The 14,882-nt window shown below is 40.3% G+C and overlaps 1 protein-coding gene across 2 annotated transcripts; it reads right to left on the bottom strand.

Moving 5' to 3' along the window:
- Positions 1 to 3,355: 3,355 nt before the first annotated feature.
- Positions 3,356 to 12,863, bottom strand: nap1l4a (nucleosome assembly protein 1-like 4a). 2 transcript variants are annotated; one of them, XM_034141519.1, is made up of 15 exons: positions 12,722 to 12,863; positions 11,754 to 11,791; positions 11,381 to 11,453; positions 10,595 to 10,739; positions 9,682 to 9,768; positions 9,205 to 9,339; positions 9,031 to 9,102; positions 8,786 to 8,925; positions 8,432 to 8,577; positions 6,594 to 6,613; positions 6,354 to 6,473; positions 6,167 to 6,202; positions 5,973 to 6,023; positions 5,395 to 5,430; positions 3,356 to 5,000 (listed from the first exon to the last, which is right to left on the bottom strand). In XM_034141519.1, the coding sequence occupies exons 2-14, from the start codon at positions 11,767 to 11,769 to the stop codon at positions 5,425 to 5,427; spliced, it is 1,047 nt and encodes a 348-aa protein (XP_033997410.1). In that variant the 5' UTR covers positions 11,770 to 11,791; positions 12,722 to 12,863; the 3' UTR covers positions 3,356 to 5,000; positions 5,395 to 5,424. The 2 variants fall into 2 exon arrangements, with proteins under 2 accessions (XP_033997410.1, XP_033997409.1); XM_034141518.1 differs by lacking the exon at positions 5,395 to 5,430.
- Positions 12,864 to 14,882: the final 2,019 nt, after the last annotated feature.

Below are 14,882 nucleotides of genomic sequence, written 5' to 3'. Positions count from 1 at the left end.
TGAGCTACTTTCCATCCGCAGTCCCTCACATAAAACATTTAAGAAAATGACATTTACGAACATAGCAAATACAAATACATAAAATGCAAAAAGTGCAAAAGAGCAAGAGCAGAATACACAAGTATTTATGACATGGCAATACAATATAGCAGCATAGATACATAAAGTGCCATGTCATAAATACTTGTGTACCAAAATGTCTGGCCGGCCCTGCTAACTGTAGTGTGATTACTGAATTATAAAAGTAACGCATTACATTACTCCGTTACCGACAAAAGTAATATAATTACAGTAACGCGTTACTGAAATGACTGAGGGGGCTGTTAAAAAGCTGTAAGTGTAGTCTACCCAACTCTGGTAGTATTTTATCCAGTATTACATTTGGTTTATATATTAGTCACTTTCTTATGAAATGCAAGGTTTTAGGCCTTGGTTTGAACATTCAATCAACATCAAATCAACCAGATTAATTTGTCTTTAATCCTGACGTGACTAGAGTAGATAGTAAGTAAATCTGGAAGACGAGTTAAGGGATAGAGGAGAAAAGGTTATGGTATAATTACAGAGCCTGTCAATTTATAAATTGAGGAAATCAATGTTAGTCTGTTAACCAAAGTGCAGCCATCTAATAATGTACTATCTATTATTAAAGATCAGGAAAATAACAGAATGAGAGGGGTCCATCCGGAATACAAATAAAGAAGCAAAGAGATTGTAGAGCAGTGAGAAGGACAAAAGCTTGGTGTGTCAATTAATTACATTGCCAGTATCTTTCGTTGTTGTGAAAAAAATATCGCCCTCCGATTTTTTAACAGCCCCCTCAGTCATTTCATCCTGGAGCCGGGCCTGGAGCAGCTTGACGAGTAGACGGGATAAAAAAGCACCTGTCTTTCAGCACTGAGCAGAAAACATGGGTTGCTAGGACAGTCTTCCTCCAGAGACTCCAGGGTTGCATTCGAATAGTCCATTTAGCTTAGGAACCTTCCTAACGGAGTGAAATGACCCGGAAGTCCCTCAGTGGCAGCCATGATAAGTGCCGTTCGAATTCTCTAAATTAAAAGGAAAGGAGGTTTCAAACTTCCTTTATAACCTCCTTTAGCCTAGGAACCACTGGACCTCCCTAACCGAAAGGAGAGGAGAAAATGCTGCCCCACAATGCCTTGCGGCCGCAGCATTTGCCGTCACACAACAGTCGGCCGTTCACGGAAACAACCGATTATGAACGAGAAATGATATCATGAAAGTTACGGTGCTTATTAAGCATTTTAAAACGTATGTGGTAAGTTGCCAAAGTGCTTTGTTTTGAACGTTCATCAGTATTATAATCAAAAAGAGAAATATGAACGTTAGTTTTTACTGAAATGATCAAATAAAGTCAACATTTCACAGTCTTTACTGAGCTGTGTGGGGTTTGTTCAACTTTTAAAAGATGTTTGAATGGTGATATACACAGTGATAGATGTTAAGGACTAACGTTTATAATAAATACATTTGTATTGATTTTAAGATATTTTCATACAATCATATGTATTGGGATCATTTGTATTAATGTGGACCGGAGGGAGAGGGTGACGAGCATAAGTTTCACTTTCCTTTTTTATTTCAATTTCAACTTTGGTCATGAAGAATATGTTTCTCTGTTGTCCCCGTTCATAAAGCATAAAACAACAGCATCAGAGCACGGTGCAGAGTCTCTAGATGAGTTTACAGTAGTCCCTCGTTCTTATTAAACATCCATGTTGTAGTCCGCTGTATAGAAAACTGTAGTTTCCATAGTTTCCCCACAGCAGCAGGCGCACATTTATGACCTCTGCTGGCGCATCATAAACACGTCGGATAGTGAAAGTGCAGTCGGATTCTCTAAAGTGCCGCAGTCTCTTCTCCTAAATCCTTTTGAATTCTCCTATCCACTATCCCTTAACCCCATGACGTTTCACTCCGAGGTCAAGGAATAGACGATAGGGTTAGAACTTAGGAGCTGTTTTTTTGGAGTATTCGAACGCAACCCAGAGCTCTTAAGACATTATCTCCCACAATGCATTACAAGGGTCTCTCAGAGGAGCGGGCATGCTTACTCTATCTGCAAGACAAATTCCAGACATTCTGGTTGGCTGCCCTGATGTTGGGCAGACCGTAAGCAGATTCCTCCAGCCTGGATGCCAACATGGGGCTACAACATGGTGTTTGTGAGGGAGAAAAGGGTCAGTGCCATTGTGTTGAGGCTGTGACGGCATGCTTTGCTCTAAGCTCCAACTAATCATTTACAAATCATCACCTGATGCCTATCAGTACAGTGGCTATTCAGTGTCCAGTCACGTTGTGCTGTCAGCAGCATGTGCATTTACCCAGAGAAACTCAGCTGAGCACATCTATTTACAGCGAGAGGATGTTGCAGTCTGCAACTGGGACCACTGAGCAGCTCCACTGCTGACAAGGGCCTTGCTAAAATAGGCCTATTTTAATTTAAAACATTTTTGACATGTTATAAGAAAATAATGAATACATTCTATTTAACTACTTTTTTTTTCTTAGGGTTCTGGTATTGTGCATCCATGCTCACTGGGACACCTTTGACACAGCTCCGTTCATCAATATAAAAAGATAACTTGTGCTTTTATTTCAGGTCAAAATGTCTGATGTAAAACATGTGACCTCTGACCAGGGGTTATGAAAGGTCACAGGCCACAGTGCACTGCTACACGAGACACACATATTGATATTAAAGAGGCCCTATTATCAATCAATATCAATATGCTCCTTTAGATAACTTTTTACTTATTGTTCCTTATAGCTTTGTGAAGCACCTTGAGATGACGTTTTTAAAGTGTGCTATATAAATCAAATGTATTATTATTATGCTTTTTGGAGTTTCCCCTTTCCTGTACTATTTAATAAAGTGTTTTGTGCATGTAAATGTTCTTTCTAAAATCTCTGTGTTTCTCTCACACACCCCCAGCCCCCCGTCTGAAACACCTCCATTGTAGTCCTTTGTTTACTTGTGTAACATAATAACACCAGTTAACCCACCAGAAAAGTACGGGGAAAGGTGCTCCGGTGTGAAAGCGCCTATAACACTCGCACTTCTATTGGCAAGCACTACAACACATTCTACCTGATAGGCCAAGGGGTGGGACATCCCTGAGCGGTTAACCAATCACAACAGAACCAGCCAGCTAACCAATCAGAGCAGACGGGGCTCTTGTTCAAACAGAAGGTGAAGAGGCAGTATGAGAAATAAAGCACTTTCTGAACATTAAAAGATGTAAAAATGTCACAGTAGGCACAAAATACAAAAAATTGAAACCTGAAAATTAGCATAACAGGGTCCCTTTAAAAGGACAAAGGACACAACCCATTTCCATGTTGCACAACTTTAATAGAATATTTTAATTAACTGTACAAATTGAAAAGAAATATTGCGCAAGTAACAAATTGTGATTAAGAACCAGTTAAGGCCATTGCTAGCACACGGCCCAATGTGGTTAATTTGAAGATGAAAACCGTGGCTCTGAAAGATCTTCCCAAGACCTACAATCGTTCTTTTTAAAAAGAGGAGGTTTTTTTTCGCTGCACTGCCTCCGCTGAGCAGACACCGGGCGAAAGTGTCCATCCAAACTGCCGAAATGCGTGCATTATATAAAATACATTGGCAATCTCTTCCATTTGTTTTCCACAGACATTCTACTGAATCATTAGACAACGGAAATATGTATATATTCTTTAACAACTTTAGAATTAGATTACACTGTTAATGACAATTGGCAAACAGTTGAATAAAAAAGGACGGTGGGTTTTGTCTTTCTTTTGGCTTCTTGGCAACAGAATTTACATTTGATCCAAACATCCTGCACCCTGTCACATCACTGACTTTAAACTTGTTTAGAACAATATGCATACGAGACTGATGCAACCCAAAAAAGGTTGTGGATCAGTCCCTTTGTCTGATTACGTGAGTTATCCTGCAGTGAAATGCAGAGCCAGACGGGAGCATTTCTCTATGCAGACATTCCAACTTTTCAAAAGCTTGTATTTTTTAATTGTTTTTATTATCCTTGTTGACGTGGGTTCATGAACAACCAGGGGCAAACAGAGAAGAGCTATATATATATATATATATGTATGACAGTTTTGAGGTATAACCACATGCCTGTCACATGATGTTAGTGTTACGTGTCCAATCAAGTGCTCAGTTTAAATGCTTGTTAAGCCCAATAGAGCTGGGCAGAAGTGAGAGCAGTGTTAATGGAGGACACAATTCTTAAATGTTTTAAACTAATTTCAATAATAAAAAACATGACTTGGCAGTTTCCACGTTTTGTTAACCTGCTGAGCCCAAATAAGATTTGAGCCAATGAGAATAAGCCTTTAACTGCAGCAGAGTTCCTGAAATGCGACACCTCCGCTGCATTACACCAGAATAAATAGTCCAATGAAATGACAATGAACATTTTCAAAAGTAAATTAAATTCAAAATGATACATTGTATGCCTCTTAAAATACCATAACAAAAGAAAAACACTTCAGCAACCCCAGTGAAAGATTAAGTCAGACTTGTTCAACACTTTCCTGTAACTAGCATAAAAAACCCTGAGTAACTGATTTATTTCCATGAAAACTAAAGTTGGGATCCATTTCTTTCCTATGCTTTTTTCAATATGATGATGTTCTGAGGTTGTTGGCAGTAGCAACCTACTCCACCTTACCAAAGAAGAAGACTGTCCCTGTGTGATGACATGGTAGTTTATTAGAGTCAAGTCACTTCCCGCTATGAGTTTTGAATGAAGCCAAATAAAAGTGTTAGATGGGCGCAAGACGAAAGAAAATAAGTCATGCACATAGTAAAAACCGCAGTTTGGTTTGCGTTCTATTGCGTTCATGAGTTCATAAAATGGCGTAGGAGGACTCGTTGATTGGCTAAGAACTGATTTGACGGAGAGCAGATCTCCACCAGGTCACCACGGTTACTGCTGTTTGCATTCGGCAGGCTGGGGCTGTTCTTTCTGTTGGGAATAGACACAGAGAAACCAGATTAGAAAAACAAGAAGAGTGAGATAATGAGGCCACTGGGAATCAACTAGCAACCATAGATGAGGCTAACAGGAAAGCAGGCGTGAGAATGAAAGCACCTGGTTGTGTACAACAAAGGGTGCAATGTTAGAAACCTGGGATGGGACTACAGAGGAAAAACAAAAAGATAGATAAAGAGCAAAGACAGGACAGGGAGAAAAAAAGCGGTGTCTACCCAAGGTGTAAGTTGAGGGTCCTAAACACCTCGGACTATTGGAAGAATCATGAGTGTAGTAAAAGAGAGAGGCAGCCAGAATAATAGACCAGAGCCAATGGACTAGAAAGTGTAAGAAAGTGTTTGGGACGCCATCCTTATTTCTCCCTTACCTAGAAATTGCATGGGGTGAGAATGATTGATTATGCCTGTAATGGGGGGGGATCCAGGGAAGGGAGAGACAACAATATGCACAAGTTTAATCAACCGTCACATTCAGAAAGGAGACAGTGAGCACAGTGAGACATTGGATTTCTGTAGCAATATGAATAACTGATGTGCAGCAGGTATCACGGGACAAACACATTTTGCACAACAGGCACCAAAACAAATGTTTACATAAACAAGGCAGCATTGTTGGTCACTCCTGTTCAAACCGCTAGGCATGTTATGCACTTGCTCACCATCAGACTGGAATATCTCAAAATGGAGAATGGTCTTTTCAGTCCAACTAAATAAATGTCTCTTTCACTGACCGTCACTACATGAGTTAGTATCCCATAGCCTGTGAGAGTATGAGCAGGAGGAGACATATGCAGCATGTGTTGCCTGTCAGAACTGGTGGTTAAAACTGGGAATATATAAAATAACCTTTAGGGAAAATTCTATTCAAAAAGGTTATGTCTTGATAAACATCGTAAGTAGAGGCACTATAAATCAAACCAGAAAAAAGTTAAGAATGTATACTCACATTGGTGTCTCCCTCATCATCGTCGTCATCATCACCCTCGTCATCTTGCTCCTGAGAATCAAAGAAACGAGAATAAGAATGTATTCCTTCCTTAATAAATATGAGTGCTTTTATGATATGGTTGTGTGAACAGTGACGCCCAGCTGACGTATAAAAGATCTAATTCAAATGGTAGAGAAAATAGTATTACCAACCTCTTCATCTCCCTCCTCCATCTCCTCCTCTTCAAACTGCATTAAAAAAAGAATCAGGGTGAAATCACACATGGTAAACCAGCGTTGACAAATGTAGCTTATATGTATTCTTTCAGTCTGTAAATGTCCCATTTTGTGGCTTTTTCTGCATCCAAGTACAACAGTGTGTTGGATCAAAAACACTCACGCTCTCGTCATCTTCCAGGGCCTCTCCGGTGAAATACAGCACTGCTCTGGGAACTATTCTCTCACGGAAGAAATGACCAATCTCAAAGTCTGTGGCTAGGGTGAACTCAGAGTCTTCGTCCTATAAAACATGAACACAAAGAGACCATTCAACACAGCTACAAATCCCATAGATTCATGTAATGGAAGACACAATGACATGGGTGCTGGTTTTATGAAGAAAAAGCTACATTTGACTCACCATTTCTCCTTCTGGTGACGCTGTAAAGAAAAGGAAAACGTAAGCAATAAGCACTACAAAACCCTGCTTTATAAATGACAAGAGAAGGATCATTTCTAAGATAAAACACTTAAAATGTGATATTTTTAACAGCACGTTCGTCACAAAAACGTCACAGGCGGCTGTAAAATGAGTTTTATAATTGCTTTCAATGTTGCAGCTTTGAATGAGCTGTAATTGACCAACATCTAAAAGCCCATTTAAGGCCACAGCCATGCCTATTATTAATGACAAAGTGAGGTCACACCCACAGAAAGTGGCGGGCTGTACAGAAGCAGCTGTGCTCCAGCACCCATACACTGACTAGAGGTGACATCACCCCATCCTTCCTCTGCTCAACAATACTGAATTAGAGGAAACTGTCGTGTTACATATTCAAGGTTATGACCTCCTTAGTCATTATTCAGTGAGCATTAGAAATTGTTCTCCAACACGGTCTTCTAATGTATGATCAGCATGCATTCAAACCGTTGGAAGGCTCATTATGGGCTGCATCTAAAAAGTCAAATAACCCGTGTTCATACACACACCGCACTGTTTATGCATGTTGACATGATCAGTGAGTGATGGCTTCCTCACTAATGGACGTCCCAACCCTAGAACCGCACACATTTAAGAGGAGCTATTTATACCGACCAGTCATATACCGAGGCTGTGCCTGAACCAGTAGAACAAACTATTGCTCAGCCAATGAGTGATCAGGTCAACTTCCCAAAGACAGAATAAGTCGAGGCATGTCTGAGATGTAAGGTAACTACACAGGAAATACAATCCAGTAATGAAATAAAGGCGTTTTGATCCTTTGAGAGAGAAGAACTCATGAATCATTTCAAGATGTTTCACTTACGGGATGTCTCACTGTATTTTACACTTTTTTACACAACAAAACAAAACGAACATAATCTTTTTAGACAGACATCCCGTACCTTTGATATAGGTTATCAGACCATCAAGGTCACTTAATGTCTTAAAGATTTTACTTTATAATTTAAATAAACTACCAGAATGATTGTATTACAGTATAACGAGCCAAGTCTTTTTTGTTGCCGAAGCTTGCCATTTTGTTGAATGTTTCGTCGTCTTCCTTTGATTTATTTCTAATAAAATAAGCATGTGCATTAGCTGACTTTACACTTACATATTTAATTTCAACACACACCCATCTGTCATTAAAGTAAAATGTTTTAAGTGGGTTATAGTTATTTTTAATAGCTGTATCAGAACTCTGCCTCACATTTTGAGTTGGTCATTTATGTGCGAGTCATTAACTGATAACTGTTAAGCGTCCCAAAGCTTCCAAACCCCATTCAAGATGTTTAATAACGGTAAAAGCACTTCGGGATTTGAATTCGAATATGAAGTGCTTTATAAATGGAACCCATTATTATTATTATTATTATAAAAGCAAAGATGTAAAAGTTTTTAGGTAGAGTAAACAGTTTCGTGTACACAGCCCAACATCAGTGAGCGACAGACAGTTCAACTGTTCCACCCGCTCACAGTTTAAGAGTCTGCCGCCACCTGCTGTTGATTCAGCTTAATGCAGTGACCAATGGTAAAATCACATGCATGTTGCCATAACGACATGCATGTTGCCATAACTTCTGCAGATTCAAACTAAAACATGTTTACTGTCAAGCTAGTGATTTTGTGTACAAAGCAAACAGAAAAATGCCTGAATTAAAAAAAGACACTGCTGGGAAAGACAGATGTTGAAAAGAATAGTAGTTTCTCTAAAGGACTTGCAAGAGAAACCAGTATATTTGTATACCCTTGTTTCTGAGTGTGTTCTCTCTCACCTTTGATAGGGTTAAAGAAGTTGAAGAAAGAGTCGTTGGGGACCTGTTTGGTAACGGTGCGAACCGTGCCACGGCCTTTATGCTTCTGCTTCTTCTTAATAGTTTTCACAGTCACATCCTTCCCCTTGTGCCAGTCTATCTGACAGCTACAGAGAGGAGATGTAAAAAAGTGAGAGGCAGTCTAAAGCAAGGACGCAAAAAAAGGTCAGTGAAAGTGCCAAGTGGAGGCTGGTATGTGGGATGTTAAGTCAAAAGAGATGAATATAGAAAGAGTGAACAGAGAGGCTTCACAAACCACACAATCTATTTGATCTTAAACCTCAACATCATGTGTCATAGTATGTGTGCTCTCACCCTTCACAGTCAATGATCTCGGGCCCCTCGAATGAGAACGGCTCTGTTGCGTCAGGCTCCGACTTCATCTTGTAGACTTTAGTGAGCACGGCATTGTTGAAGTAGCCATTGGGCTCAAAGTGGAACTCTAATGTGAAACTCTGGGAGAAAGATCAAGATGGATTATTTCACCCAGTATTTTAACTGTATTTAGTTTATTACTTAGGAATGATAGTATTTCTTTATTAAAACATGAAGATACTGACCATTGGCTGTCCTGGCTCAGAAAACTTGACTTGAATATCTTTCAAGTGCTTTAGGATGGCCTCATCATGTTCCTAGTGGTAGACAAACAGTCAGTTTAAAGCCAAATGACACTGTTCAGGAACTGGTTGTTATGCGTTTCAGGCATGAGAGAGCAACAAATGCTTGAAATGTACCTGCAGCATGTCACTGAGCATGTCCACACTCTTGAATATGGTGAGCCAGAACTCAGGGATGCCTTTTGGGTCTTCCTCTGGCTTGGCTTCTTCTTTCTTTGCATCCTCAATAGAAGCTTTTTCTTTGACCTGCTCCTACAGGAAGTGAAATGGAACTGTTAATGGAAATCTACATTTAGTTTGATAAGCTTTGGTGTAGTGCCCTTGAGACCAAGGTCTTTTAAAACCCACAGCTCTTGTGTGTGCAAAGAAATCAGATCAAATCAAGATTACAGCAACATAAACTCTCACAGTTTGCATGTCCTGTTTGTTGGTGATTCTTTTCCCGATTTATTTTTGCAGGATGTTGGTTTATTTATGAGATTAAAGCAGTCTGTCACTATAAGGAAATAATATTGTCCTTTGCTGTGAAAAACCAACATTTACTTTGCAAAGTGATAAGGCTTTTAAGGAAAATAAAATGTAGTCTTTGCTTACCGCTAGCTCCTCCTCTTCTTCTCTTTCACTGTGCCACTCGCACTCTGCATCTGTGGGCTCCACTGTTCCTGTGACAACATCTCGTCTCTGGGACACACAAACAATAAGACAAAGATCATCACTTTAAGTTCTGCTCGATACACAAAACTATGAAGAACACAGTACATTAAATAGGATAAAATACCACATTTGATTTACATTTAAGTATTTTAATATTCGCTGTATTTTGAGGTTGCGTCCATGTTTGCAGCAAGCACTTAGCAGGAATAGTGGCCATTTTAATATCAACATAATTAAAAGGCAGGTATTGTATCAAAGACATAGTTTTGGTATTGTGACAACACTAATCACATAGAGAGGAATCTGGGAATATGAGTGTGAAAAATCTGTATACAAACAAGCATTCATTCCATAAAGCTGAATTATTTTTAAGCTAGCCCAGTGTAATCAATACCATCTTAGAAAGACACTAACACATGTGGACACACACACAACACTAACAGTGCAGAAAAACACACACATACATACACAGAGTACACACATTGCAGACAGCTGCAGCCGGACTACAGCTGTCAGTCTCAGTGAGACTATGAATGGCTGAGTTCTTGTCACTAGCTCTGGAAATAGCCTTGACTGACAAAAGAACAGTTGACTACTCGTTGTGGCAGTTTTTAATTTAGCACCAAGGATGCATCCTGGCTGATCTCAGATCGGACCAGAAAGACACACTTTACCACCCATTAGTGCACGTAACAACAAAAGTTGGATCCTTTTCAAAATAAGAGACCTCATTTGTTGCATTTCTTACCTAGCGCTTTTTGTGTTTGTAACATAAAACACTTGCATACATCTGCTGTTACAGTCAAAAGAGGTAAATTAAAGAAAATGTTCCGTTAAATATTATTTATTGTACCTTTTCAAACATTGGCTGATAGAGGGCAGCATACTTCCTCTCTAGCTCATGGACTTCCTCGTAGAATTTAGCCTCTATGTGAGCACACTGCACTTGTAGCCTTTTCAAGGCATGCACTCGCCTCTTCACTACTTTGGGAAGCATGCTACGAGAGAAGAAAAACATGAGAATAGATTAATATCATTTACAGTACAAAGAAAGATATCAAGATTTATGTTTAAGAGGTGAAACCGTTAACCCAAAGTTTTGTCCATGAAATGCATGACTGAATAGTTTAATGTGTTCAACCTCAACTAGATAACTGTAGATGTGATATTGCATACATCTGATTTTGGAGTACTTAATTGAGTATTTCCAAAAGGTTCACAAAGAAACCACCTGACGATATCACGGTTACACTCCTGAATGTTTACAATAACAAACGGATCACAAGTAGCTCACTAAATTACCCCCTTGTGTAATACAATACCATGTTTAAAGTCATGAGGAAGTTACTCTATCTGCTATATTTTGGGGCTAAAAATATTATATTATTATATATAAATATATATATTTTTGTGCCATTATGGCAAGTGGCAATTAACATCAATATTCAACTGCCAATTGGGACCAAACACATTTTCAATTATCAGTTATGTGTGCAGTGGCAAAAAATAAATAATATCAACATAAATGTTTTTGCTAAAAATGGCCATGTCTGGAAACTGATGAGAACATTGGCATGTGGTAACCAGGGAGATATATTCATTTGAACTTAGTAACAAAGTATAACACAACTGCACTTGCCTTTCCATGAAGTGGAAGCTGACAGGTCTGTCCATCTGTCCACCAGGAATTTGCATCCCTTGTTCCCCTTTACCTGCCAAACCAAAACAGAACATTTTAGCAGGTCAATTACATAAATTGCTCCTTAAATAAGTGTGACATATATCACATACTTTGTCAATCTCGCTGTGTTGTGTTTTTGTTAATACCATCACAGTTGTCGTTTGAACATGACCATTTTTAAGTTTCACTAGAAGTTTTACTCTTTTATACATATACATACACACACGCATATATATATTAATGATACATTCTGAATAAAAACAGTTTACCCGACTTTTCTCACACTCTATCTAAGGTAGTAGTAAGTTAGGTTAAATATGTCAGCCTTTACCTTTATTGGCTTCCATTTCCAAGTGGCAGCTCCTCCCTCTAATAAAAACAGAACAGTTGTATTAGACATGTACTCATGAGTCACAGACCGTGATTGAGCAACTACCGACATGGGCATCAGAGTGAGTTATAACAAAAATACCCGTGTAACTCGTTTTGATTTAAAAACCTTAACATTGCCAAGAAATCATCGGTTTTGAACACCCTGCTGATTTCACCAGCAGTACAACCTAAATCCGCGTCAGCTTGAAGTCCTGGCCGCAGACAGACAGCTGAGCTAACTTCGACTCATCAACAGTAACACTGGTGTTGAGCAAGCGCAGGCCGATGACGCATTGCCATGCTAATAGAACATGGGCTAGGCTATAACTAAAGTTAGCATCTCACTATTTACTATCATATAAAATAACTATCGCTGCCTTTGACAGTCACATAGGACAACTGATACAAGTATATCAATATCACCTACACTCTTACATCGGCTTATCAACGAGCACATGGAAATAAATACCCAGTATGGGCGGTGCCAAAGATCTGACAGCAGCTAACCTAGCTTGCATGAAACTACGAGTCAACGTGCTATGAACAATGCTTTAGCTATCAGCAAGTACGAAGGTTGACCATTTACAATATCCCTCCACCGCCCATTCGAACAACACAATAACGATAATGTATGCTAGTGAGTTGTTGAAGCAACAACGGGTTGCCTTTCCATTATGTAGATAAAACGGTCCGTTAACGGTGCAGCTACTAGCATTATGCTACCCGCATTGACAAGCTAATGCTAAGCTACCGTTAGCTCCCGGGTTAATAAAAGCAACAGAGTCGGCGCAAAGTGTCTTGAAACAGTTCACCAGTGGCCTGTCACATCAGTCAGTAAAATCGTAACGTAACGGATAAGTACCCTAAAACGGTAGCAAATGGTCGTAGTAATTCAACTGTGCCTACTAGCTGTTATGTCTCTCTTACCTCTAGCTGAGCGGAATTCAAGCTGGTCGCCTCGCTCACGCGTCTTCGCTTCAACCCCCACGAGCAACACACACGCGCTCCAGGATCGCTGATTCTCATTGGACAGCTGGTGAGCGCATGGTGCTGCCTTCAAGTGCTGCGTTTCCAAAATCTCATTCCTGGAAACACCAACAGTATTACTCAATCACCTGTTCTGTTCCCTCTCAAATACAACATATTAATAAAAGATAAAGAATCAATAGTTACACAAATCCAGGGTTGGGAGGGTTACTTTAAAAATGTATTCCCTTACAATAACTAGTTAGGCTGATTTTTTTAATCAGTAACTTCATCTGAGTTTCGAAAATGTGTCGGCCTAAACGATTTTATTAGTGGAATGCTGACTATAGAGAGGCGAAGTCCCTCCCCTTCCGGTTGAGCTCCATGGGACCTTGGCCGTTTCTCAATCGCGAGGATATTGGCTTCCAAGCCAATATTTCAAGGATGCTACGTCGTCGAGTGCCGCCGAAGGACTGTTCCAATCTCCAGCATACTTGGAATTCCACCGAGGCTGCGTCCTTGGTTTGGGGGAAATTTCGAGGCTGCACATGGGTAGACTTCGCGTCCTTAAAATCCCCACAATGTTTTGCGCATGGACCAATTTCCCCAAATCTGTGGCGGAAGATGTAAGGCGGGGCCTCTCATATGACGCACACCTGCACACTTGCTAGCCTGTTCCACTCTTTGGGTGTTTCTCAATCGCGAGTAAAGCTGCTTCAGAGCCACTATTTCAAGCATACTACGTCATCGAGTGCCGCCGAAGTACTGTTTCAATCTCCAGTATACTTGGAAATCTACCGAGCCCGGCGTACTCCGTTTGGAGAAATATCGAGGCTGCACATGAGTAGACTCCGCGGTCTTAAAATCCCCACAATGCTTTGCACACGGACCAATTTCCCCAAATCTGTGGCGGAAGATGTAAGGCGGGGCCTCTCATATGACGCACACCTGCACACTTGCTAGCCTGTTCCACTCTTTGGGTGTTTCTCAATCGCGAGTAAAGCTGCTTCCGAGCCACTATTTCAAGCATACTACGTCATCGAGTGCCGCCGAAGTACTGTTCCAATCTCCAGTATACTTGGAAATCTACCGAGCCCGGCGTACTCCGTTTGGAGAAATATCGAGTGTGCACATGAGTAGACTCCGCGGTCTTAAAATCCCCACAATGCTTTGCGCACGGACCAATTTCCCCAAATCTGTGGCGGAAGATGTAAGGCGGGGCCTCTCATATGACGCACACCTGCAAACTTGCTAGCCTGTTCCACTCTTTGTTTTCCAAATGTCAGGAAGTATTCTTGCCTCGCTTCTGAAGCAAGATGCTCGGCAGACATGTGCTACCAAGCAAGCGTACTCGCGATTGAGAAACACCCTTTGTTTTCCAAATGGCAGGAAGTATTCTTGCCTCGCTTCTGAAGCAAGATGCTCGGCAGACATGTGCTACCAAGCAAGCGTACTCGCGATTGAGAAACACCCTTTGTTTTCCAAATGGCAGGAAGTATTCTTGCCTCGCTTCTGAAGCAAGATGCTCGGCAGACATGTGCTACCAAGCCAGCATCCTCGTGATTGAGAAACGGCCCTTATTTCGGAAAAGTTATGCATTGAAGTCAATGGAGAGAGAAAGATTATCTTTCGATCCCGTTTGAATTGTGCCACGAATTACACATATGATGTTTGTCAATTTAAAAGATAATTTTACAAGTCAAACAAATAAAAATGTCGTAAAACTGTGAAGTAACACTTTTTTTGTGTGAAACCGCTCAATGAACTACATCTCCCGTCTCGCACCACACACCAAGACGGCCGTCACGTTGGCACATTTCACTTCTTTCTTTCAGAATGAGGCGAAAAGTATTAAAAGAGGTGAAAATCACTACAAGTCTGGGCATGTTGAGAGCTGTACATACACAAAAGGGTCGGTTCCGTAAGAGCCAGCATGCGGGACCGGGATTCTGGGATTTGCAGTCTTTCTAGTTGCCTATTTTTCATAGTCTTATATTTCAACAGTTTTACGACAAACTGTGACTTTTTTGACATGGAAATGATTATTTAAGATTGACAAACATCATATGTGTAATTCGTGGCACAATTCAAACGGGATCGAAAGATAATCTTTCTCTCTCCA

The sequence above is a fragment of the Trematomus bernacchii genome, unplaced genomic scaffold (genome assembly GCF_902827165.1).
Source record: "Trematomus bernacchii unplaced genomic scaffold, fTreBer1.1, whole genome shotgun sequence".
Taxonomy (NCBI): domain Eukaryota; kingdom Metazoa; phylum Chordata; class Actinopteri; order Perciformes; family Nototheniidae; genus Trematomus; species Trematomus bernacchii.
The sequence above is the reverse complement of the archived record's forward strand: the minus strand, read 5'-3'. Positions and strand labels throughout refer to the sequence as shown.

Bases quoted from the DNA above. Each gene is read 5' to 3' on its own strand.
- nap1l4a (XM_034141518.1), bottom strand. The intron at 9,340-9,681 runs GTAAGCAAAGAC...CACTTCCTGTAG, and splicing joins AAGAAGAGGAGGAGCTAGCG to GAGCAGGTCAAAGAAAAAGC. The intron at 6,614-8,431 runs GTGAGAGAGAAC...TTTTCTTTACAG, and splicing joins CTTCTTTAACCCTATCAAAG to CGTCACCAGAAGGAGAAATG.